At 41.4% G+C, this 26,706-nt stretch overlaps 1 protein-coding gene and 1 long non-coding RNA gene across 2 annotated transcripts in view; one reads left to right on the plus strand and one right to left on the minus strand.

The window, feature by feature from the left end:
• Positions 1-26,144, plus strand: PON2 (paraoxonase 2). The gene is made up of 9 exons (XM_053926001.1): positions 1-152; positions 8,861-8,931; positions 14,753-14,808; positions 19,064-19,226; positions 19,763-19,889; positions 21,313-21,513; positions 23,959-24,040; positions 24,752-24,880; positions 25,512-26,144. The coding sequence occupies exons 1-9, from the start codon at positions 10-12 to the stop codon at positions 25,668-25,670; spliced, it is 1,131 nt and encodes a 376-aa protein (XP_053781976.1). The 5' UTR covers positions 1-9; the 3' UTR covers positions 25,671-26,144.
• Positions 14,742-26,706, minus strand: part of LOC123478367 (uncharacterized) — a 21,036-nt gene continuing 9,071 nt past the window's right edge. The window contains exons 3-4 of the long non-coding RNA XR_006653550.2: positions 24,189-24,304; positions 14,742-16,244 (exon numbers count right to left, since the gene is read on the minus strand). This is a non-coding gene — a long non-coding RNA (uncharacterized lncRNA). The remainder of the gene's footprint in view (positions 16,245-24,188; positions 24,305-26,706) is intronic.

Consider the following 26,706-nt stretch of genomic DNA (forward strand, 5'->3'; position numbering starts at 1 on the left):
GCGCGGCCCATGCCGGACGCGGGCACCGCCCACAGTGCTCCAGCGCCGGCCGGAGCGTGCGGCTCGCGTTCCCGCGCCATGGGGCGGCTGCTGGGGCTGAGCTTGCTGGGGATCGCGCTGGCGCTCCTGGGCGAGAGGCTCTTGGCGCTCAGGTAGGTGGGGCCTTCTCGAAGCGGCCCGACGTGCGCCCGGCCCGGCCGCCCAGCCCCGGGACGCCCTCCCCGGCCGTGGGTCGCCGGACTCCGGGGCCCGCGGGCTGCGGAGAGGGCGGAGGCCGCGGAGGGCTTCGCCGCGCCGGGGACGCGGCCGGTGGGGAACTCTCGATCGCTCTCTGTTCCCCCGCTGGCTGAACCCCTGACTCCACCCCCAGCTTCCAGCAAAACCCAGCACACTTTGGGCTGAATCTCGAGACTTTTTAGAAAGTTTGCAACCCCTTTGCCGCTTACAAAGTTCTTTTCTACCTAGATGGACAAGCAAGTGCTTTGCAAGTGCTGGAAAGCAAAGCTAAGGGCTCTAACTTGAAAACAAAACGATTCCTCATGCATAGAAGCTATAATTATAAAGGTTTATTTCATTTCGTTGGTGCTGCTTCTCTTTGTTGCCCACGCTAGCCTCGGTGTAATAAAGTTGTTCTCCACCTCTACCCTGCGTAGTTTGAGAAGCTTTCTAATCTTGGCGCGCTGGATCAAATATAATTGGCGATATCCAGCTGCCTGTCTTACATCACTTCCTTGTTTGTCTCTTCACCCTGGAACCCTGGAGCCAGAATGCCAGACAGCACAAGCCTAGTCTGTCTCACCTTTTAGTGATAATGGAAAAACACGGGTGGGTAAAACATCATCATTCCTAAATTACCAACTCAAATTTTATAAAACCTCATGCAAAAGAATTCCAAAAGTATTGAGCACCTCCTATGTATGTATGGTTCAGTCCTCGCCCTTAAGAAGTTTACCCTCTTACAGAGGAGGAGGAAAAAATATGTATGTATGTATGTATGAATTGGGATGTCCAGGACAGGTACAACCACCCCTACCGGCTTAAGGAGGAAAGATTACACCCCCTAAAGGTGAAGTTCAGTAGGAAGACACATTGGACATTGGCCTTGACTGTCGGATGAAACACCCTGGGATGGAGGAGGCCATCCCAGGTGGAGAGTGCAGCTTGAACTAAGGGATTATGGAGCAGTGTGGAGACTAGCAATAGAAATTTTGAGGGGAGCATAAAGGTAAGGTATGTGACTAGTGTGGGGAGCGGAGGATAGATTTGTGATGGTTGAGTATGTTACAAAATTGGGGTCTGCTTTGATAGGCAAAGGGGGACTATTGATGTTTGTCGTATGTTTTGTTTTAAACAGGAACGTGTTAAACCACATAAAGCACAGTTGTGCTGGGTGGAGATGAAGTTGATTAGGCTGAGTTGAAATAGAGCAGGAGTCTTCAGTCCTGGCTGCAGCTTGGTTCTCCAGGAGGACTGATGTCTGGGCTGTGCCCGCACAGATTCTGATTCAGTCGGTCTGATCATTCGAATGTGCAGTTAAGGTTGAGAAGTATTAGAATAGAGAGCACATGGGGAAACCAGTTAAGGTATTGCAGTCGTTTGGAGGGAATTACAGGGGCCCAAACTCTGGAACCTCAGAAATGGGGGAAGTCACAGGTGATAGATACCAGAGTTTTCAGCTCTACTCTCTGCAGTAGCTCTAGCTTCATCTATAGGTAAAGTGATGTGTATGTGTTGGGGGGATTGGTGGTAGAGTTGGAAGAGGCTCGCTTACAGGTAGGAAATGAATGTGTTGACCTTAATTTTCATATTATATAAATGCCTATCCAGTTCTGCAGAACATTCTTGAGTTGGATGATTTTGTGTGGTCTGTCTGGCTCTCAGTTTCAAAGGCAAGGCCACCAAAATTCACAAGCTCATTAAGTTGTCCCTAAACTTCGACCCACCAGTGTTACTTATTGCAAATTGGAGCTTTCTCAATTAACAGTGTTTTCCTTCTTACCAATCTTGATGTTGTATTTTTTTAACTTGTAATACATTTTTTAGTTTACATAGAGTTTATAGTTTTCAGATATTTTACAGCTATTTGTTCATTGGATGCCACAACTATATTTTCTCAATTATTTAACAGAAGTATTAAATAGTTTAGTTTTTTTATCACATCCATACAACTCATAAATATTCACAGTAGATGAAAACTTTGATGATTTTTTTCCTTCTTTTTCTTATTGTTTATTCTATTACAGTTGTCCCAATTTTTTCCCTCTTGCTCCCCTCCACCCAGCCCAGCCCTCTAGCCCACAGTCAATCCTCTCTCTGTTGTCCACGTCCATGCGTCATTCATGCATATTCTTTGACTAGTCCCTTCCCCTTCCTTCCACCATTCTCCCCATCCCTCCTCCCCTCCTACACCTGTCAGTCTGTCCCATGTTTCCATGTCTCTGGTTCTATTTTTCTTGTTAGTTTATTCTGTTGCTTAGATTCCAGTTATAAGTGATGTCATATGGTGTTTGTCCTTCGCTGACTGGCTTATCCATGCTGCCACAAAAGGTAGGACTTTTTTCTTTCTCCTGCGTAGTATTCCATTGTGTAATCTAATCTTGAGGTTTTCAATTTAACTCCTTTTAAATGATAAATCTCATTGTTGCAAACCTAAGAAAAAGTGAATAAAGTTTATGTACATAGAATGCACCTGATAGGTAATGTACAATTTAATGCACTTTTTTCTTTATAGAGATTTGACTGTAATAAACTTTACTGATAGTGATTTCATTGGGTGGTAACTTCATTGGGTAGATGAAGCCCCAAGTCAGCTGATGTGAGAATGTTGGGATGCGTGATGGGTGGCAAGATTTTGGAAATAAACATGTAGAATGCCCACTTAAATTTGAGATTCAGATAAACAACAAATCATTTTTTAGAATAAGCATATGCCATGCAATACTTGGTATGTAATTATACTAAAATATCACTTATTATTGACCTGGAATACAAATTTAACTGGGCATCTTGTGTCTTGTCACGGGGCGACTTCACGACTGTAGACTGTGAAGCACCTGCTGTTTACAGGGTCTGGGGGGCGCGCAAACGCGTAACATTTCTCCTTTCAGACCCTTAGAGTCCATTTCAGGAGAGACAGGGCACGTTCAGGGTTGTATGGCTGTCGACTAGAGTCTATGTCAAAAGCAGCATCCTCTCCCCTCCCCATAAGGAAAGGCTCTTCAAAAATACAGGGTTTCGGTTTGTTTGTCTGCTGTGATCTGGTACCTGCTATCTCATTACTCAGTTTTTTAGTCTGTACTTTGGCACTCAAGTTATTTCTCTCCCCCAGGGTGCCCATTTAAATTTCAACTTGAATTTCAGATAAACAATGAATAAATTTTTAGCATAAATATGTCCCAGGTGGATAAATGGCATCAAAGTTGTCTCTTTTCCTCTGAACTGTGACTGGCTAAGGTTCCCGGGGGAGGATGGTATAATATGCCCAACTTTGCCACTCCTCTCTGGTTGAGCAATAAAAGGGAAAATAGAAGCACGCAAATGTCCCCAGGCCAGCTGCTTTCTGTTGCAGAGTATGCACATTGGAATGAATCATGAGACTCGAGTGCACCAGAGACCTGTGTGTGGGCAGGAACCCCCGAAACAAACGTCTGAACACTCTGCATCTTGCCTGACACTGTTATGACAGCTCCCCCAAGAAGCTACCCAGTCTGCTCTGGAATCTCTCTGAAGGATCCGCTTTTTTCTTAAACCACCATCCTCATCATTTGTTGTGCGACTACAGTGTGTTCGTCACTCTGTCAGAAGTGTCAAAAGTTCTTTATATTAAACCAAAATGTCCATTTAGTGACATTTGGAAAGTAAGCTCTTTTACATTTCTGGCTTTATTCAGTCTTCATATATGTCTTCCTTTCAATATTATCTGTGTAAAAGCTGAGGCTGGGAGAGGTTGAACTAACAAGTAATTAGTGCCAAACCTGTATAAGCCAGGTCTTCACATTGCAAATACCGATGACCCCGGGTCCCCACTGCCTCCGAGCTCTCCTGCCATTGTTAGAGATTTATCCCAGCTTTGCGGGCTTAAGCACAAATTCTTAGTTACGAAGTGCAAGCGTTACAGGGTCCAAGGGGTAAATTCCAAAGGGTTTTACAGGTTTGTACATAAAAGATAAGGCCCCAGTTTGTCCGTGTTTAAGTCTGTACTTAAAGCCCCATCAGCGGCTTGTAAATTCAGAGGTTGTGAGACGCGGAACAAAGTAATGCCCAGTAGCAAGACCACGTTCCAGTTCGCTCCGGGCACGTTGGTAGCACAGCCTGGTGCAGCCTTACAGCTATTGCCCAGTGAGGCGTGAGCGGTACTGACCACCCCTGTCTCGTTCCACTCCGGATGGGCAACACCATTTCCTGAGTGAAGGAAATCGGGGTCGATTTCATGGTGATCACCATTGGTTCGTGCTTTGTGGCCAGATAGCCTGAATTTATTTCCTAGCTCCACTGCTTACCTGAAACCTTAGCTTTTTATTTCACTCTTCTGTGCCTCAGTGTCCTAATCTGTAGGATGGGAATAATTATCTGACCTGCTCCATAGTGGGGCTGTGGAGAACAAATGAGGTCATTCTTGGAAAGTGCTAGAACAATGCCAGACCCATAGTAAGTGTTCAGTGAAATTACCTGTGATGACAATGATGTGCAAGCAGGGGTTCTAGCCCTGGTATGCCACGGATCCCTCCGGCAGTCAGGGGAAGCCGTGACTGCTCAGCATCCTGTTTATAAATGCACAGAATAAAATACATACGTGTGCAAAACAAACTGAAATACTCTCTAATACTTAAGTACCATGGCCAAAATATTTTTTATACTTAATGTATGATATAATAACATGGACTTCTTTGTTAAAGCCTTAAATAGATCTACAGGTAATTGAATATCTAACAGCAATTATTTTGAAGTAGTGATGAGTATAAATGATGTTTTGAGATGTCGACCACGTCTGATATGTGAGGTAGCAATGCCTGTAATTTCTATCAGTAACAGAGTTGTGGGTACCACAAGTAGAAAATTCTTTGGTTTGTTACCTACTCCCCTCATCAAAAGAAATACTCAGTTTCAGTTAGAGGTGTAAGTAAAGATGTATTTTTCTCCACCCAAGGTCACAGATCTTGTAATTTTACCCATGGACTCCTTAAAGGACGCTGGACCCCAGATTCAGAACCCTGAGGTACACGTTTTTAGTGGCCATCATCTGGAGAGAGTTGGCTGGCTCGGTTGAAAGAAGGCAGTTTATGTTCTTTCCCGTATCACACCTGTCATATACTTGCAACCCAAAGGAAAATAATCAAATTTTAATGAAAAAGAAAGGGAACAAGAGAAAAACAAAAGGAACCTAGAACAGAGACGGCCAATACCTTTCACCTTCAATGTCCATTTTTACAGACCGGTGGTGGCTGCCTGCAACACTGTGTCTGTGGCCAGCTCTGGGGTGTGGGGAAGAATGCTGTGATTGGTTAGCAATGCCTGCCTGACCGCAGAGTGGAGACGGCCATGCCGCCTGACCTAGTCCATTCATGAGCGTGCTATGGACGGAAAGTGTTGGGAGCAGTAGGCTTTAGCAAAGATACCGCTTATCAGTGTTTGTACCTTTTTTTTTTTTTTTTTAGCATAAATGCATTTAGGCTTATTGATTTGCTAGTCCAAAAAAATTCATCTCATCGTCTCTTGTATATCTCCCAAACTGCTGAAATCTGTGATCATTCAGGAGTGTTGCCGCTGCAAGAGCATGTGTCAAATTAGTGGTAGCTTACACAAACATAGGCTTATTTTTCTCAGGTAATAAAACTCGGTGAGTCATTTTAGAGCTTGTCCATGGAATCACTGGAACGAGGTTCTTACATTTTTGTTCTTAGATCCCTTACGAATGGCTTTAGAACCCCACACTTATGGGAAGGGTGCTGGATGGTGGCGGTAGTCCCAAGCCCTGCACGTGTGGTCAGATCATAAAGGGAGGAGGAGTGATGCCCGCTAGCTCTCTTCTTGTGGCTGCCTTTCCTTTCCAGAACAAAAACTCCCTGTCCTAAAAGCCTGGGTCATGTGCTTATCCTGAAATACAAGGGAGGCTGGAAATGTAACTATTTCCCTTGCCCGCCTCTGCGATGGAAAGGTTCAAGGAGGAAGGGGGTGAGAACGACTTTACGCTTGTCAGCTAGTCGGGTCTGCCACTCTGGAATACAAAGGCCTGTCCCCTCAAGGAGCAGGGAGCTGGTAGCTCTGCCACACAAAATCCTAGCAGTTCTCTACTGAAAGAATTTGAAACTCTTGATGGATCCCAAAGGATGGAAGCAAAATCCTCTCTTTTATCCTAAAGACAAGAAAACCTGATTTGATGAACTGGAAGCTACGCATGGCCCTTGCGTAACTCTTCAGTTTTAATAGCAGGCAGTCTGCACATGGAGAGATGATACCACACAACTGAACTAACTAGTTGATGAAGATTGCCCCATTAGCAAAGTGTAATCATCAGTCGTTTATGCAAACTAAGTTGACTCTGAAAAATACCCCATATTAAACTGTTCCGACACATCTGGATTTTATTTCATCCATCCAGTCTATCTTTGAAAAAGGTAGATGGCAATCATCATTATCCCTGTTTTTGTGCAGTCAAATGGGCATAGTAGTAAGTTGTATAAAACTGACACTCAAATGGGTGATACAGAAACTTGGTGAAAACTGCAGCTGGGGCCTACTGACGTAGCTGCACCTGGACTTGTCCAGTGTCGCCAGAACCTCGGAGGTCATCTAGTCTCATCGTTATTTCATACGTAAAGATTGAGACCTATGGAGACTGACTGACTTGTCGATGGTCAGGGAGTCTGACTGGTAGGGGAAAAGCACAGCTTTCCGAGAAAAATACAAGAGCAGAGGAGGGCCCAGCCTCTAGGTGGTGCCTCCCAGCTGGGTGCCGAACCTCAGGAGAGTTGCTTTGCCTCTGAGTCAGCTTTCTCATCTCAAGTGGAGATAATGGTACCTACCTTAAGGGGGATACTGAGTGGAGGGGGGCAAAGGGAAAAGTTGGGGCAGCTGAATCAATAATATATACTGTTAAAAAGAATTTAATGAATTCATTCAGGTAAATCACAATTACGGCAGAATCAGTATATTTTAGCTATTTTTATTATTGATTTCCTTTTGCCACCCATAATTATCAACTAGTGCCCTCATCACCAGTATCACTACCACGGCTACAACATTAGGCTACATATACTTGTCTTCTCCTTTAAATCACTCCCACAATTCATGAGTGTGAGTTATTGTATTTTTGATTTATTTTTAAATTTTAGTTGTTACTTTTTGTTTTTAGTATATCTTTTATATTCTTATTTCATTAATTTTTTAAAAATATTTTATTTATTTATTTTTAGAGAGAGGGGAAGGGAAGGAGAAAGAGAGGGAGAGAAACATCAATGTGTGGTTGCCTCTGGCACACCCTGCACTGGGGACCTGGCCCACAACCCAGGCATGTGCCCTGACTGGGAATCAAACCAATGACCCTTTGGTTCTCAGGCCCACACTCAATCCACTGAGCTACACCAGCCAGGACCCTCATTTATTTTTTACTGCTTTATTGCTATATTGTTTCAAGAAACTTAACACTATTTGAGTTCTGTGATTCCAAATACATACTAGCACTTAAGTTAGAAACTTTATATATGATATGCATTGCCAAAATACAGGGATGGGCAAAAGTGATTTCCAATTGCATTGTGACATTCTTTTGAGTTAATAAGGCTATCGTAACCATCATAACCTGCGTATCTTTCCATATGAACAACTGTAACCCTACTTTGCCCACCTCTGTATATAGTAATTGCCCACAGGCTGTTTGTGATTCTGGGTTATCTAGGCCTAGGTTTTTTTGTTCGATTTTGTTGAGAAACCAGTAGCCTTCCCCATATTCACTGTCTAGAAGTCAGAAGCTGTCAAGGAATAGGAGAGAGACAAGTGACAAATTGCCCTCTGGTCTGTTAATCATGTGGATGTGTGAACCACCTTGAAAACTGTAAACTGCCTGCACTATTGTTATTATTTATGACTATAGAGAACAGATAGAGAGGGTAAGACAGTCAGAGAAGAAAGGGGAAGCCTATAGTATGTGGCCTTCAAAACAGCAGATTCCAGATGCGTTTGCCCAAACTGCTTGGTGGCCTTCTACTCTATGAACGTGGGAAGAAAGAGGGAAGAACCTTGTTAGTGCTCAGCATTTTCTCATTATTTCTGCACATTAGTTTTCCTAAACCAACAGCAAATAGTTTTGCCAAAGTAAGCGGTGCTCTCCAAACTCCTCACCCCAGTGTGTATTGTCTTGGGAATGGGGCCTTCTCCACCTATTTTAGTGAGTCTTGGTGGGGTGTCTTCTGTGTGCCAGGCTCTGAACAATGCCGTTTTCTCTTGCCCTCCCTTCAATCGCAGTGTCATTTTGCAGAGGGTCTGAGCATTTCTTGGCTCTCTGGGTCCTCAGAAGGACGACAGGGCTCCTGGTTATACAGCTAGAGCTCTTCCCACAGCACTAGAGCTGTGAGGCGACCGGGGGCCAGGTTTATATTTGCATAGTAACTGGCATTAGAAGTTTTATTAGTTGAGTTACTGACTTTCTTTTCCAACCCACATTCACCTGCAGAACTCCAGGATACGCATTGCTGTTTTAACTTCATTTTTGGTGCCGTTTTATGTTCTTCCCCCTGTCTTTCTCCCTTCTCTCTGCTCTGCTTTAGATTAATGCTATGTTTTCTGTATGGCTGTAAGCCTCTTAAGTCCTTTCTGCAACAAAGCAGGAAATACATAAACAGGTTTGTTTTTTTTTTTTAAACAGGAATCGACTTAAAGCTTCCAGTGCAATAGAATCTGTAGACCTTCCAAACTGCCACCTGATTAAAGGCATCGGTAAGCATGAGAAATTGCATGTTATCCGCCTCACATTGGTTGGCCACCAACACTCAAACACTCTTTAACAGTATTTTGGCACACAATTACTGTTTATCAGAGGAAAAATCACGTTGGATCAACAGAACCTCTTCAGCCAACCTCTCCTGATCTCATGCTCCCTGTATTTCTTCTTTTATTCCGACTGTAATTTATTAATTACTTTTACAATCCTATGTTTATTCTTTGCATTCTTGCTTGCTTGGTGACTTTTAGGAACATTTTTGGTAAAGTCTGTATTCTTTGTCATGTGTGGCCTCCAAGATCTGTGTCCCATTAGCTAGGTAGTTAGCTAGTAGAGGTAAGACAGAAGGAGAACAAGTTATACAACAGCAACTAAAAATCTCTCAGCAAAATCTCTATTCCCCACAGAACTAGCCCTTTATCTCTACAGAGATTTCTTCTTATCCTTCCTGATACTCGCATTGTGAATGCAAACACATACAGGCATACTTCACAGATATTGCTGGTTTGGTTCCAGACCATCGCAATAAAGCAACTACTGCAATAAAGTGAGTTGCAGTCCTTTTGCTTGTGGAAGGTGTTGCTTTTAATTTGTAAAAAACACAACATCTGGGAAGCACATATATATCTATTTTCCTCACCACTGGCATCTTAGTTTAAGCGTATATTTTGCGACGTGCTTTATTCTGAGTGAAGTGTGAACAGCTTTCCACTTCAGCACATGGGGACTCACCTCATTCTTGTACATACATGTGCCATGATTTGTTGAACCACCTCCCTTCTCAGTGCACATTTGGGTGGCTACAGTTTTTGCAGCTGCAAACAAATCAGTGAGCGTGATTGTATGTGTAGCTCTTGCATTTGCCTGCAGGATAAATCCTTGGTAGTAGGGTGGTTGTTCATTTAGCAGATGTGTTTACAGTTGTAGCAGTCATTGCTATGTTGCCCTTGAGTTGGCAGCACTCAGAAACTCCATAGCTCATGTTTACAACCAGGCCCGCTGCAGGCCGGGCTCACAGTGCTCTTAGCAAACACAAAAGTGTGGTGATCAGCAGAAACCAAAGTGTAGTGACCCTTCTGGATCCCACACATGGAGGTTTTGCTGTCACGAACCCTCTCAGTGTCCAGAAGAGCCTTTTCCACTTCAAAGTGGGTTTTTTTTTTTTCTCCTTTACACATCTGTTTCCAAGGTGCCCTGTCTCCTTTTCTCTGTGGCTGCCTTTCTACTCTTCCCAGTCCTCTCTCTCGTCGCTTAGACTTCCTGACTTCTTCTTCCTAGGGCTTCTCTTTGTTTCAGTTGCCTGAACATTTAGCAGAAAGTTATAAACTCGGTATCAAATACCAGATGGACCAGATCTGTGCTGAATTATACAGACAATTCTAGAACTAAGGTTATCTGGAATCCCAAGAAACTCAGCAATGCATCCTGCCTTCTGGCTGCCAACGCGAAGAGCCCCTTCAGAATTGGTCACTAAGCAAAAGCCAGATGGCATCTGGAAGGGATGTTGGGAGGTTGAGTCAGTAATCTTTAAGGTTATGTTTGCTACTGAGTTAATAATTGTCGAATTATTAAGCAGCCCTTGTCTTGTGAAGCCCAGCTTCTGTGAATTCAAGTCTCAGAATAGACAACAGGGCACAGCCAGATGCAGTACAGGACACGCTGCCAAATGTATTGCTGTTATAACTCACTGGGATGGAGGGCTCCTCGGAGAAAAACCAGCCCACAACATTTGTATTCGGAACAAGCATCGGTCTGTGTTTGTGACCTTTACGTTGTGATGTGTGTGAGCTGCTGTCTGGAATTGGAAAGAATGAGGAAATAGGTCACCTGTGGCCCCTCTTGTGAAGTGTTTAATGCCTCCGAGACACTTCAGAAGGCAACAGAGCGCGGACGATGAGTGATTAGAAGCACATTTGGGATACATTTTTAGATCCAATTAGAATTGTGCTTTTTTCCCCCCTTCCTTCTGGTTTTGCTCTGTGGTTAGCACACACTATATGAACATTTGTTGAATGCTATGTTGGTGATGCATAGTGGTTAATAACAGCTCATGGATGTATGTTTTTAACAACAGTTGCTTATTCGGTGATTTTTGATTACAAGGGATCACAGTGTGCTGGGCATACTTTCCCATATAGGCCAAAGCAACTTCGTATAGTATGCAGCGAGGATAGAGAGGTTCTCGTGTTTACTTTCCACTTTGGAAACAGTAGTAACCATGTACTTGAGGCCAAGTAATCCCTCCAAGAGGTGAGACCACTGTCCCTTCCTCTTCAACACACGCACACACACGCACACACACAGAGCAATGCTGCCTTTACCATGACTGGAAATGAACTCTTTGCCACTATTGGGTGCTTTATCTGTATCACATCATGTCTTTCTGTTTCAATAAATAATAACCATCTCCCACACATACAGGATGTGTACCTTCTGTGGGACCAAAGGGAAGTTCACTGGTCCATTTTTGTATTCCTTCCCAGTGTATCTTACAGACAGAAACTAAGCCTTTGCACACCCAGGATTTGGCAAAATATCAGTATCTAAATAAAAAAAAAATTATAATGACAAGAACTAGTGAACTCTATGTGAAGCTTGAAAGTTTAAAACATTTTTCTAAGGGTTTTTCAAAATGCTGGCATTCAGAGTCCTGGACTAAAACAAAATTTTGAATGTATTATCTCGCTGGAGTGAGTTAAAGATTTTATATACTTGGCCATCAAGACCTTTACAACAATTGCTGCTTGGGAGATTTTTTTTTAAGCATTCAAGTGTGTAGCTCTTGTCATTAAGTCCCTTACAGTCTGCCTGTGAGTAGGAAAAGAACAAAAACCCACTACTGTGAGATAGAAGTATCTTTTTTTTAAATTTTTATAACAGATGAGGACCTAAGGCTCAGGTAACTTTTGCAGATTCTCTTTCCACTATCACTCCCCCACAGTGATTATACATGCGCCTGAGTAATAAACTGAAAAAGTGGGGGGAAAGGCCACATAACGTATCGGGTACTCTGCTGGGTATGGCAAGGGCTGCTTTGCTGTTACAAAGTTACAGTAAGTGACTTAGAGAACAGAGAAATGTATGTACCACGATCGTCCCGAGATGATCAAATGGCCTAGGCCGATTAGGTGACCGTGCCCGATGTGGTCACTCTGGAACAAAGGCTGATGAAGCAACACAGCTAGCTCTCTTTTACACAGCGCCTCCATCTCGGTCAAAGACGAGAAGTCCGGCTGGTTGCCAATTCCCAGCAGGAAGGGGTTGAAAGAAAATTTACATAGATATTAGTTTTACTTTATGTTACCTAGTAGTTGCATCGTCTTGTACTACTGTTGTCATATCCCATTAAACTTAGACAAACGGCCACATCTACCAGCAGGAAAAGGTCGGGCATGTCCGAAGCTGTGCTCCTGTGGGCTTGCAGCTGAAAAGAAGGAAGGGGAACACGGACACTGGGGAGTGGTTGGCCGTCTCTGGCGCAGATAGGTGATTGTTAACGGAATCAGAAGGGGTCAAAATCAGATGCGCTAAGCTAGGACAACAGGGGTTTTGAAAGAGGTTTTAAAGAAAAGAACAGGATATGAATTGGTGATGATCTTGGGGAGAGGTATGGGCGCAAGCATTTTGGAGGGAAAGCCAGCCCGTGGAATTGACCACAGCTGAACTTACAAAGCGAAGTGTCTGTAGAGAGGAACCAGGGGATGGTTCTGGCAGAAAAGTCATTAAATGCTGGGCTGTATCTTTTTTCTATGTGCTTTTAAGTCAGAACAAAAGGATCTGAGTCTCAGCTTTCCCGTCTGTGATCTTGAATAATTTGCTTAACCTTTCAAAGCCTCCATATTCTCTATTCTAAATAAATTAAGAGATCATGATGTTGCTTCTTAGGTCTGTGAGACTTATGAAATAGTGTGCATCTTTACTTCGAAGGAGCCTGATACTAGGTAAACAATATGTATTAGTAGCTATTAATGTTACTCCTCCTCCTCCTTCTTTATTATTGGAGAAAAAAATGTCTCCAGCATTTGACTTCCTTGCAGTAATCGCACCAAATTGGTGATAAAAGATAATAAAAGCCTAAGTAATGGCTGTAGGAAAAATGATTAGGGGAGTAAATCTGGCAAGTAGTCTGCAGATGTCTTTTTCACCCTTTGGAATTAGGCCATGGAATTAAACATGAAGAAGTTACAATGTAGTTGAAATGAAGATATCTTTTAAAAACATTGCTCTTTCTTGATTATTTAAACAATACTATCATTTGTGGAAGATTTTAAAGAAAAATATAAGGACAGTGAAAATTACTCATAATCCTACCATCCAAAGAAACATTAAAAAAAATTGTATTTTTTTATCTGTGTGTAAGCATGTACATATGGAAATGAAATGGCCTTAAATAATTTTTCCGAAACCACAAATTTGAGTTGAGCTCCAACTCAGTAAAATGGATCCAGAAAGCAAAACGCGGACTAGAGGTCTGTGAGTGCGCATGCGCGCTGCAGAGAGCCCCGAGTCCCTGCCCATTACCAGTTGAGAACCCCCATGGGACTAGAGCCTAGTGCTTCTTTACCTTTTTGGTCTTATCACAGAGCCTTTTTGAAATCCTAGGAACCTTTGCACAAAAAATTTCTCATCTGCACATACAGGAGACGTTCTACATTGCATAGAATTTCAAAAGAGCCGTAGACTCTTTGAGACCCATTTTGGCTCCTTAGGGATCCACAGACCCCAGGTTAACATTTCTTTCACTATATCGTGATGAAGCTGATACATATCTCCTTTCCAAGGAACGGCCAGATGGGTCATCTTTACAAAGAAGTTGTTGGCATTTTAATTTTCTTTTACTTTACCATGTTAGAGCCAGCAACACTGAAGACAACCAGCCAAATGCAAACGCATGAATCAAAACCAAAATGGCCAGGTAGTTGCTGTTTGTTTTTTTTGACAACCTAGAAATAATCTCAGAGAAATCTCATGGAAAGGGGAAGATTTGATTGTGTGGATTCAGAGCATATGTCATGATTTGGCTTAATCTCTGCCATTTTTATTCCTCTTTTCTGGCATTGGGTCTATTATCTGTCTGCGCAATTTACACAGTGAGACCACTGGGAAGGCCTTACATCTAATTATTTGCTGTGCTGTCCGGAGTGTACTGCCGACAATCAATAAACAATCAATAGTAATTGTAGTCTGCCTCAGAGACATGCGTTAGAAGCTTCAATTGGCTTAGGTGCATGGTATTTTTCATTAATTTTCCTTTGCGAGCTTTTTTCCCTGTAATTTAAAGCCTAAATTTAAAGATTAAACAGAAAGCTTTCTTTGCTCTCGAGAAGAAGCAGGCATTGTTTTTTAAAGAGGGAATATGTAATCCCAGGTGTCTTCTCTCTGCTAATGAGAAAGTGTCTACGTTTACTTCAGATTCAATGAGCAGAGAAAGGGACGAGGCTATTTGCATGGTTAAACGACTAGGAGCCCTTCATTTTGAAAGTAACATTCCCCTGATGTCAATTACTTTTGTACAGACATCTGGATGTTTATCATAAGGGTGTACAGATGTCAACTTTTTCTGTATTACCCCTGGAAATATGGTGATTACTTGACTTTGATTTGAGGAAACATAAAATATGTACCATTTAAAGTCAGAAGTTCACTGCCGGAAGGGATTTAGACTGACGTTTATTGAGGAGAGTTAATTCCTTGGAAAAAAATCGGAACCATCCCTAAAGATGCAGACACTGATAAAGTAAACAAAGTCCTAGTTATGCTCTGTTAACCAAATAACAGAATTTGAACATGACATTTATCTGTTTCTTGAACTTGCAGAAGCTGGCGCTGAAGATATTGACATTCTCCCCAATGGTCTGGCCTTCCTTAGTGTGGTGAGTACCTTCGGTCTTCCCAATCTCAGTGGAGGAGGTCCAGGGGAGTTTGATGAGGCCTGCGGAGCAGTGACTTATTCTTTAAATTCCTCACTTTTAAAAATGTGTTCTAAAGAAAAAAGGTCAAACAGGATCTTGGAAAATTTCTTCAAACTTATCTAAATGCAGAGATGAAAAAGTCTCTGTCAATTGCTTTCTTGCCCTTTCTGCCCCCGCGGCATCGCACTAAAATATTCCAGTGCAATCTGTGTTTTAAACGTTTTTATTAAGAAGGATATTTTGGGCATTATTGTGAAAATTTGATGGATATTATTCTGTTTTAAATACAGCGTCTACCTTTCTTTCCGTTCAGTTTTCAACTTTGAGCTCATACTCCTGCCATTATTGATTTTCAAACAATATACCAACTTTCCCAGAGAGGGCCAATGATTTTCTTTCTTTCCTTTCCTCCTGTACAGCCGATCATAAGTGGAAAGTCATCGACTGAGCTTATTTATACCCTTTAGTGTGCCTTAATTCTCATAAGCAGAAAAATAATAACTTGTGCAGAGCACATGTGAGGACGACTTTGAAGTCGCTTGGCCTGTGTGATGCTGGCCCACGTCAGTATGCACTGTAATTGGGAAACTGTCCCCGTGGGCCGATGAGGATGTTCTGACCGTCATTCTTTCCAGAGTGGACCCAAAGCAAGGGTCCTTGGCATCTTCAGGGTTCAGTTTTCCTTGAGGAAGAAGTACCCAAGTTTGGAAGCAGCCTATAATTATTCCTTTTCCTCTCGGCATCTGTTATTTTCAGGCTCTGAGGTTCAGGAGGGATGTGAGAAAGTCAGAGATGCTTCAGAAGAGAGTCACAACACTAATAAAATAGTTGTCAGACTTATGAGAGAGGTGAGAGGACTCAGCTCAGATGAGAATGAGGTTAGACCACGCTTCGGGCTCCCGATGGTTTTTATATGAAAGCCGGTGCGCGGCTGATTGTTAGCGCTGAGGGAAAAAGGAAATGCTGTGGGCTTGGCAAAAAAACCAATGTTTATATTAAATTTTAAAAATACAGTTATAAAAAAAGCTTTATTTAATAACCTCCACAGAATGAGTAAAATGACATTTCTAGCAGGACTGTGGGATTGTTCAGAGGCTCAAGCTTGCACATACACCTCCAGGCTGAGGAAGAAACACTGGGGCTACAAGTCAAAGTTCCTCCTAACTGGAGATGCAGGAATCCTGAGTAGAGTAGAAGGCAGTTGCTTTTGTAATTTTCATTTTTGGAAAAGGAGGGGCTCTCAGAGATTTGTGTAATACAGCACGAACCTATTGCAAGGTTTTCTCCCCATTGGAATATATCTGAATTTGGAGGACTGAGGTTTCTAAGCACATAAATCTATAGCCATTTCTCTTCTTCTCTTCCCTTTCCTTTTTTATCTTCACCCAAGGAGGACGCTTTGGAGGGTTAGAGAGACGGGGAAAGAGAGACATTGATGTGAGAAACGTCAAACGTCGATCAGCTGCCCGCTTTGCTTTCTCATACTCACCTGGCTGGGGACCAAACCCACAACCTGGGGACGTGCCCTGTCTGGGAATCAAACCTGTGACCTTTCAGTTTATGGGGCGGTGCTCTAAACAACTGAGCCACGCCGTCCAGGGCTAAATCTATAGCCATTTCGGCTGAGGGGCTTATAGTCACAATGGTCTCATAACCGTGTCAACAGAATTTCCTGGGTTTTTTTTTTTTTTTTTCTTTATCCTTCCTTGGTTATATGACTTTCTTTTCTTTTTGTCAAATTTAGAAACAAGCCCACTTATTCCTTTAATTTACTCAGCACTGTTTCTAATATTTCCCAGAATATGGTCCTATTTAAATTAATAACTCATATATCATGTCAGTTGTTTATTCTCCTTCTAAGCATTTGAGCTCATCCAGCCCGTCCTGCTCCATAGTTACGGGTTTGAGGGTCACTTGAAACAACATCACACTTAATGGGGAGCTGGATGACGCAGAGTAGATATGAAAAGGATTTAGATGGCAGTGTGGGTGTATTTAACACTACTGAACTGTACATTTAAGAATGGTGAAGGTGGTAAATTTTGTGTGTATTTTACTGTAAGTAAAAATAAGATTTTAAAAAGGAGGAAAACAGATTTCAATGATAGAGAGAATTAAAATAACCACGAATAGTTATCACCATCCCGGGTAGAGCTTCCTGTGCATGGAAGCCATGCTATGCTTTGTGGGATATTGATGAAGAAGAGAGATTATCACCCACTGAAGTGGCACTGCTGGGTAGTAGTAGCACCATTCCAGTTCCGTTCTGCTCACTCGCCCTGCCAGCCTTGGTAATTTTTTTTTTAATTGGAGAGAATTTCTCTTGTGTCCAATTTTGTGCATGAAGTGAGACTTATTTTGGCACTCTTTTAAAGTACGACTGAAAAGATTTAAAAGAGAAAAGACTTTGATTATTTCAGTGGGTGCCAAAAACATCATTAAGTAAAATTCTAACTCAATCCTGATTAGAAGCTCCAGGAACTCGAGCTTTCCTATGCACTAGGAAAAATCAAATAGAAAATGTAGTTGTAATAATAATAATAATAGCAACATTTTATTCACAACAGCAACTTAATTTCCAAAATTTATACAGAAAAATAAAGGAGCAGAAATATTTAGGACTCTAATGTATAGATAAAGCAATATGTGTGGGCTGTGGGGACTTGCCATATATGTATTTTGCCATATCTTATAAAGAAAGCTATGGTAATTAATATGTGGCATATGAATAAGCATGAGTCCTCAAACAGACCAATACGCTAACAGGAATCTAGTACACAACAAAGGTGGCATTCGGAATCAGTGTAAAAAGGGCAGACCGTGTGCCATTCACTAACCTGGGTCCTGGGTTCTAGCAGTAAACAAATGAGACAGAGTCCTGACTCCTGTTCCAGTGGGGAGGTAACAAATGCAGATAGTGGCCTCACTTTAACAACATGTAAAGGTGAGGCAGTGGTGAGGGTGGAGCCAGGCTGCCGTTTCTCTAGGTGTATCTGTCAAATGACAGTAAGTGACATTTGGCGCAGATAAAGAAGTCGAGAGGCCCTGGCTGGTGTGGCTCAGTGCATGGAGCACCAGCCTGCGGACTGAAAGATCATAGGTTCCATTCCCAGTCAGGGCACATGCCTGGGTTGTGGGCTGGGTCTCCATTTGGGGATGTGAGAGAGGCAACCAATTGCTGTTTCTCTTACACATTATGTTTTTCTCCCTCTCTTTCTCCCACCTTTCCCCTCTCTCTAAAAATAAATAAAATCTTAAAAAAAAAGAAAAAGAAGGAGGAAAAGTTGAGGGAAGAAGCCCTAGATCTCCGGGGAGGGGAGCATTCCCAGGCAAAGGGAACAGTGTGTATAAAAGCCCTGTGGTGAGCATATGATTGGTTCACTGAAGAACATCAGTGAAGCGATATGGCCAGGGCAGCATGAGTGAGGACGCGGTTAATAGGAGGTGAGGGCACGGAGACGGAGTGTTCAGGGTGGGGTAGTGTGAAGGAGAGTGACCAGGGCAGATCTTATAGGGCCTTTAGGCTATCGTAGGAATTTTCACTTTTAATCTGAGTGAGAAGGGAGTTTGATCAGAGGTGTGACATCATCTGACAGAATGTGGACCTTGATGTGAGACTAGATTTCTGCAGGGAGTCAGGGACAGAAGCTCCAAGGCCAGTCAGGAGGCCGTTGCGTAGCCATGGTGGCACTTTGGACCAGGGCAGTCACGGAGGCAGTGGTGAAGGGTGTTCGCATCCGTATGAAGGGCTATATTTTCAGGGCAGAGTCAACAGGATTTGCTAATGAAGTGGACATGGGATGTGAGACAAGGGGGCAGTCTTGACTGACTCCATTCACCGAGGCTTCTGGCTTTGCAGAAGCAAAGGGCGGGCTGTGGGCTTCAGGGTCCACAGTCAGTGTATAAACTGTCACACATCCCCACCCTCAACTCTAGCTGGTATCTTCCCGCTCACTGACCTTCCAGTTACCCTCCGAAGAGACTAAACCCCTAGTCTTTTGCCTCAACTCAGAAAAATCAGTTATGGTCCACCTTCCAGCTTTTCAGCTCCTAATTATTATTTTTTCTTTTGTTTCCTCTCCGCATTTTTTGTGTTTGTAGCTTTATGCCACCACCTTTAACCAAAGTCTCCATTTATCATTTATTTATAGTTCCCACTTTAGTCCATAAAAATACTGAAGCCTTTATATTTAACCTTTCCCCCTGTTTTGAAAAGGGTCTAAAATGCCCAGGACTCCACAGTTTTGCACCGGATAAGCCTGGAGGAATACTAATGATGGATCTAAAAGATGAAAAGCCAAGGGCATTGGAATTAAGAATTAGCCGTGGCTTCAATTTGGCGTCATTTAACCCGCATGGGATCAGCACTTTCATAGACGGTAAGGGCTGCTGAGCTACCAGCGTTAAGAAACTTGCAATGGTTTGTAAATGACTGTGGAAAGTAGATTCGGATCATGTCTATTGTAAGAGAGCAATTAACTCATGAATTATTCCTATATGCTTCAAACAAGTAAGTTGATCTTTTGCCTTTTCTGCCAAGTGTAAGTTATGCTACATTTTGAAATTTTTAACAGTTAACACCTGAAAGAATGTTTGGATTTCATAACCTTTTTATATACACCTATGATCATTGCATTAAAAAAAAGAGCTAGATTTCTGAATAAAACTATACACGGATTATTCATGAATTCTGTATTGGAGTGGAAAACATTCTTTCTTAAAGGTCAGGGGACCAATGATCAGAAATAACACCAGGCAAACAGGGATGGGAAAGACAGGGAGGAAGAATGATCTGTTTGGTCGACTTACAGCTCAGACATTTAACCTTTTCTTGCCCGTGGTATTTAAATGTCAGTGTCCTCCCAGAGGTCCTAGGGTTCTCTGGTAAATTAACTCTGTTGTTTCCGTTTCTCAGATGACACAGTTTATCTCTTTGTTGTAAACCACCCAGAATCCAAGAATACAGTGGAAATTTTTAAATTTGAAGAAGAAGATAATTTTCTTTTGCATCTAAAAACAATCAAACATGAGCTTCTTCCAAGGTACTTAGTCCTTTTGTTCATTCTCCAGTTTATCTCGAGCATTTACAGATACTGCCCATGGCGGTCCTCTCCCCTAAAACACACGCACATAAACATGCATTTGTGTGTGTGGTTTCCCTGTAGAGCAGGGAAGGTCAATGTCCCTCATTACAATAATCAGTGTTCTATTCGGACTCCCTTGAGAAATAATGAAATGCTAAGACTACAGGGAGAGATGCTCTTCAGGGTCATCGTGGGAGTAGACGGCGAACCTCACCATTTTCCCTGCTGTCCCCTTCCATCTGAGATGACTCATCACCCAACTAAACAACAATACCTGTCCTATCAGGAAAGAGCAGCCTGCTTTGCATGGAGTTTGGATGCTTTGTAAGGGACTAATACAAAGTGCTCTCATGAGGTCAGTGGTGGCCACGAGCTAATGACCATACAGAATTGGAAGGATTCAGATTGGAAGTGGGTTGTTACTCCTTCAGGAACACACAGCTGACTGATAATGTGACTGAAAGAGAGTCGTGTACCTCCCAGGCTCAGCTGGCATTAGCCTACTGCTTTTTTAAAGTTTGAATTTGATGGATATTTTTAATTTCTACTTCCCTACCTAGGGAAGCATGTAACTTCAGCCATTCTTCCAGAAATGAGCTTCATAATAAACAGGAGCAGAAATACCACCCAGGCAGCCTCTGCATGACAGAGCTCTTTCAGAAAGAGGGGACACACCTGCCTTGTAGCTCTGTTTTTCATTTCACAAAGGAGACAGCAGCTCTTTCAGAAAATTTTACAACGGGTAATTGGAATTTAAATTTAATAACACCTTTGCCTAACTGGTTTTAAAAATGTAATTGTTTTTAGCATATAAATCTCTCACCTAAAGCATTGTACTGTGGCAATTTCATCATCCATTTCTCTGCAAGTGTTTATTGAGTGCCAGGGCATTCTCAGCTGGTTGGCTTTGTGAGGCAGGTAGAAATTGCACAGTCAACCGTAGTTTGACTAATAACTTGGCAAAGAAACTCAGGAAGACCCAGCGACTGAGTAAATGCAAGCTAGGTAAATGGTTTTGGCCTCCCAACCAGCTCACCAACCAAAAAGGCTCTGCACTAAGGATAGCTGTCTCCCTACATTTCTTGCTGTTAAAAACCATACTGTTGGCACCAAGTCCTTTTTTAATATAATGATCCTGACTTAATTGCTAAATGCCCTGCCTTCAAATTACCTGGTACCATACAAAATTGTTCTTTGGCAAATGGTATTATACTAGATTGCATATTACTATCACTATGTGATTTTAGCTGAGTTTTTCCTGAGAAACCTCTTACCAGAAATTTAAAGCATGTATAAAATGTAAACCTTCTGGATTCCCAGTCTTTAATATGGAAACCAGTTGGCTTTTTCTTTTCTCTCACATGTTATTTTTCTCTTTCAGTGTGAGTGACATCGTAGCTGTTGGGCCTGCACATTTCTATGCCACCAATGACCACTATTTCTCTGATCCTTTCCTAAAGTATTTGGAAACATACTTGAACTTGCATTGGACAAACGTTGTTTACTATAGTCCACATGAAGTCAAAGTGGTAGCAGAAGGATTCGATTCAGCAAATGGGATCAGTATTTCACCTGACAACAAGTACGATCCCTTTTAAAAGTAGCTTCATTTCCTCTCAGTCATGGTCGTGGGCCAAAATTCTTCACTTTTTTTTTTTTTGGTGTGGAAATAGCTTACATGATATTTTTGGTCTATTATATACAAAATGTGTGATATATGATTAAATATGTATATGTAATATATTATGTAATGGTATGTATTATATGCTTACATACAATATCTAAATTTTGTTATACATCATTATGTAATTGTGTAAATATAATTTTTTAATAAAATGGGATCATATTTATATATACATATCAAAGTATCAGGTAGGTGTTTTCTTTTAAATAAATATCTCACTGTTTTATTAGCTATATATTATTCCATTATAAGGATGATTAATTAATTTGTTGATGGATATGTAGATTATTTTTTTCTTTGTAAAAACCATTTTGTATGCTCATTTACTACATAAACTTATCCAAATATTTTTTAAGGAAAACTCTCTTTGGGAGCATTATACTATAATGGTGAAATGTTCAGATTTGGGAGTCACACAGACCCAGGTTCCAATGCCAGCTGGGCGCTGGCTTAACGAGCCCCTCCTCTTTGCACATTTGTAGAAGTGTTTCTGTAGAACAACCCCTTAAAACAGACCTGTTTGCTCGAAGAGTGAGCCCTTTACGTGTCTTTAATAGATATTGTCAAATTGCCTTCCATAATTATCTTACTATTTTTATAGGTCCAACCACAGCCTATAGAAAAGATGTTAAATTCTTTATTACTTTCCTCTTTACTGCCTTAGCACTCCGAACAATTTAAACTACTACAAATACAACATGAAATAAATTTGGCGGTCCTTGACAACTAAATGTCCTTGTTTTCATGGCACAACTTCTCCTTCCACGTTGATTACAGAAAATGCACGTCTAATCATTTAATTTATCTTGTCTACAACTGACACAGTCTAACCTCTCCAGCCAAATCTAGTTTTCTTTCCAACTCTCACCTTTCTGAGAGTCAAACTTCCCAGTCATTCAAGCTAAAAAAAAAAAAAAACCCAATAATAATAATAAAAGGGGCTTCAGCATTAATCCTTCTCCTGTACCATCTCTTTCCAAACGGTGTGAGTCGTGTCAGTTGTACCCGCTTGGCCTCCGACTCTCACCCCCTGTCCTTTCCACCGACATCTGCCTGGTGCAGTGTCTCATCCTCTCTGGCTAGAGTGTTAGACATTCTTCCAACTTGTTCTCAGCTCACTTCCATTTTCTGCCACCGTTGTCAATTTTTCTCTCTCTATTCAACTAGCCTTTAAGAGCCCCCCAAAGAGGGAGCTCTGTCTGCTTCATCTTTGACTCATGCTAAGCACTGCCAGGTGCAGAGCAAATGCTTAGTAATTGAATGGAAGTGAGTGACCATTTGTTATTATGCCTCTTTGTTATTCTACAAATTCAGTGGAACCCAATTGCTCATTAAATCAAGGCAAGCTAATGGGTTGGAATTTCGTTAATAGGCCAACTCCAACCTCCCTTTTCTACTGTTTTGATACTTTTCATGCTTCAGACAAAGAACTCATTATTTTGCAAACGTGCCTCTCCCATTCTTGCCCCTGTGCATCAGCTTACATGTTTCCTTCAGCCTTGAAGGTGTTTTGTCCTCACATCCTCAAATCCAGTCTCTAGTTCCATATCAGTGCAGATGCCCCTTCCTTTGTGAGCCCCTTTTGTGTTCTCAAGAGTCTAGATATTTTTTCAGTCTCTAGACCTGAAGTATTTCTTATAGTGCTAGTCATGCTGCATTATTTGTTTAATGTGCACGAACCAGTCTGATCATTCCAATATACTATAAACTTTTTAGGGAAAAAGGCTGTCTTTTTTATGTTTCTGTCACAATACTGAGTTCATGGCTTAACACATGATAATTGCTTAATAGAATGGTTGCCCTGGAACAGTCCATTCAAAAAGTGAAATCATAGCAGTCCATTAATTCATTCTTTGGACAGATTTTTCTGAATAGGTACTTAGCTCTTACTCTTAAAATTTTCAATATGTTAGTAAATATTTTATTAAATATTAATGAATATTAATAAATAGTAAAATGTGTTCTGTACCATAACATGTAAGTGATACCTAGAAATATCAAATTATATTGTGAAATGTAAAAGCTTTTTTTCCTGAAGCCAAATATTTGTTCTGTTGTCCTTTCAGTGGCAGATATCACAGGACTTTATATTCAAAATGATGTCTTATATATTATTTTTCCTTACAAACTTTTTGAAAAATAATTGAACAATTCCATGATTGTTGTAGCAACACTGAATTGGTTTTGAAAGCTTACTTTTTAAATAAAAATTGACTTTATCAAGCATTGCTTGAGGGCCCATCATTGATTAACTTATTTGCAGATTATTGAGACATGCTTGCCTGCTGTTAATGACCCTCTCTATTGCCACGGAGCTCTGACCAATGTGTCCTTTCTGCAAAGGTACATCTACGTTGCTGATACATTGGCTCATGAAATTCATGTTTTGGAAAAACATCCTAATATGAATTTAACTCAACTGAAGGTAAACTATTTCTTTATATATAAAGGCTACATTAATCTATTATACTCTAAATTACGTAATTATACTATATTATAGCAATACCTCACTCAGAACAGAATATGAATGCCCGCGTTGGCATGCCAGTTTTTCAAATACTACCACCGTATACCTGGCCGAGCCTCCTGTTCCAGCGGTCGTCAAGACTGGCTGTGATCACATGCAGCGTGGGCTGGGAGTGACATTCGCATCAGACTGAGAGCCCATTACATGAAGTAGCGATGGCACCTGGTGAATTCCAATAAGAATTTTCACAATTGAAAAGACTAATAGATGAATTCTGAAATGAAGATTTATGCACATTGTCAGTTCTTTCAATAATAAATGAAGGTAGAAATTGGGTTCCACACCATTATTATTTTCTTCCTGCCTGACAACACATATTTTAGATTGATTAAGAATTCCTATTTTGCTTTGAATGAGTTCTTTGACTAAGGAAAAAAGAATTCATTTTTTAGAGAGATGGATTATCACCCTGACTTTCTTAATTTCAGGGAAGATGAAGAGGGACTCTAAATCAGTTTATTAAATTTATTCTAAGCAATATTGATGTTAAAGGAGTGGACGCAGGGAGATGTAATTTCCACACATGTGTAGAGGCAGGAAAGATTAGTCCTAAATTATTTAATCAAGTTTTTCATGTCATTTAGGTATTGACATTTTTTCATTTGGAAGGTACTCAAGTTGGACACACTGGTGGATAATTTGTCTATTGATCCTTCCTCGGGGGACATCTTGGTGGGCTGTCACCCTAACGGCCAGAAGCTCTTCATTTATGACCCGAACAATCCTCCTTCATCAGAGGTTTTTACATTTTTCGTCTTCATCTTTAATTATTCAGGTCTTTTTGAACTAATGATACAGCACACTGTCATGGGGATGGTTTGTTTAATTAGTCTTTTTAAACCAATAATACTGTAAACTAATGTAGTGGTTTTGCAATTGCTTTAAGCCAATAATTGGCAGAATTTCACAATGCTTAAGTACTTTTAGAAAGGTAATCTTTTGAGGTATTAAATTATGGTGGCAGCTAGTGAAAAGGCATTTTTATAAAGACATGTGGGCTCCCTATGTGGCATACTGGCAATTTTTTAAATACCTGGCTTATTGTCAACTCACCACATGCCATGACTTTTGTTCCAGCTTTAAAGTAGTGTGAAAGTAGACGCATTAGTGTGGAAGTATTTCTGTTGGCGCTCAATTACTATAATAATACTAAATCCTGTGTGTTGGCATGAAATAAGTAGATGTTAAGAAAGTGCTTTCTTTGAAGGTTTAAGAAAGTACTTCAATTAAACATTTAAAACGATTGGTAGCTGCTATTTTTCAACAACATGCCCTCTTAATCATTGTTTCATTGTGAAAGACGGATTATTGGTGATGGACTGACGGGCGTATGGTGGTTCTACAGTAATTCTTTGTCTCTCCTGAATAGGTTCTCCGCATCCAGAATATTCTATCAGAGAAGCCTACGGTGACAACAGTTTATGCCAACAACGGATCTGTCCTCCAGGGAAGTTCTGTGGCCTCCGTATATGATAGGAAGCTGCTCATAGGCACTTTGTACCACAGAGCCCTGTACTGTGAGCTCTAAATTGTGCTGTTGATATGCGAGTGTGCTAACTTCCCTTAACACTTAATTTTCTATGAGTTGCTGATTCTGAGGGAGTTTAACCAGCCAAGTCGAGCCAGGAATGTATGACTTGTATGGTGAATTCTATTTCAGTAAGGGAAGGCCCTTCCGTTCTTGTAGCACTTTTAACGTAAAAGGAGAAGGAACAGTTTTTTTTTTTTTAAATGCCAAGTTCAGGAGAGAGAAGTTGCTTTTGGTAAAGTGAATACACTTTGCGCAAAGTAAGCCTTACCTCTTCCTTCCCATTGCCAGAGGTGAATTCCACTGAAACAGGGTAGATCTGTTTCCTTAAAACGTGAGTGACCTTCATTCCAATGGCGTGACCCCTGTGACTGTTCGGAACTACTGAGAGATAACGTGTTTGGGTGTGTTATACTTGCAGCTTTGTTTACTACTAAAAAGCTGGAGTTCTATTAAAGACTCACTGAAATCCAAGTTTTGTCTGTGTTTCATTCTCAAGGCAGGTCCTCAGGGGGAATGGGAAAGTGGCTGCTTCCTCGAGGGGTTTCCTTGGGACAGGTAGGCCTCCTAATGTTAATTTCTGTCTTTTCTCATTGAAAGTTGAATGTACATGAGCTCTTTAGTTGAATAAAATAAGACAATCAAGTAAATATGGCAACTCGAATTCTCAGTTAGTGTGGGGTGTTCCATCAGCTCTTTTCCTAATGCGAGCGCACCTTGCCTACAAAGAGATTAAAGGTTGGAGCCAGAGGGTCAAGCAACCTCCCATTCAGCACAACTGTGAACTTCATCAAGAGAGGTTGAAGTCAGCTATCCAGGACCACGTGGTTAGTCCTGGCTGTGCTAGGATTGCAGCCAAGGGTCCCCACCTCATAAGGGAGAGTTCTTTCTATTCTCTATCCCTCCTATAAAACCATCTTAAACCCTTGAGAAAGACTTTTTTTCCATGGTAATTAAAAAACAATTCCTTTCATTTCTCATACTTTTCCCTATCTTCAGCATCATTATCAAAATATTTGTCAGTTACTTATCAGGC

This window comes from Desmodus rotundus, chromosome 6 (assembly GCF_022682495.2).
Source record: "Desmodus rotundus isolate HL8 chromosome 6, HLdesRot8A.1, whole genome shotgun sequence".
Lineage (NCBI taxonomy): Eukaryota > Metazoa > Chordata > Mammalia > Chiroptera > Phyllostomidae > Desmodus > Desmodus rotundus.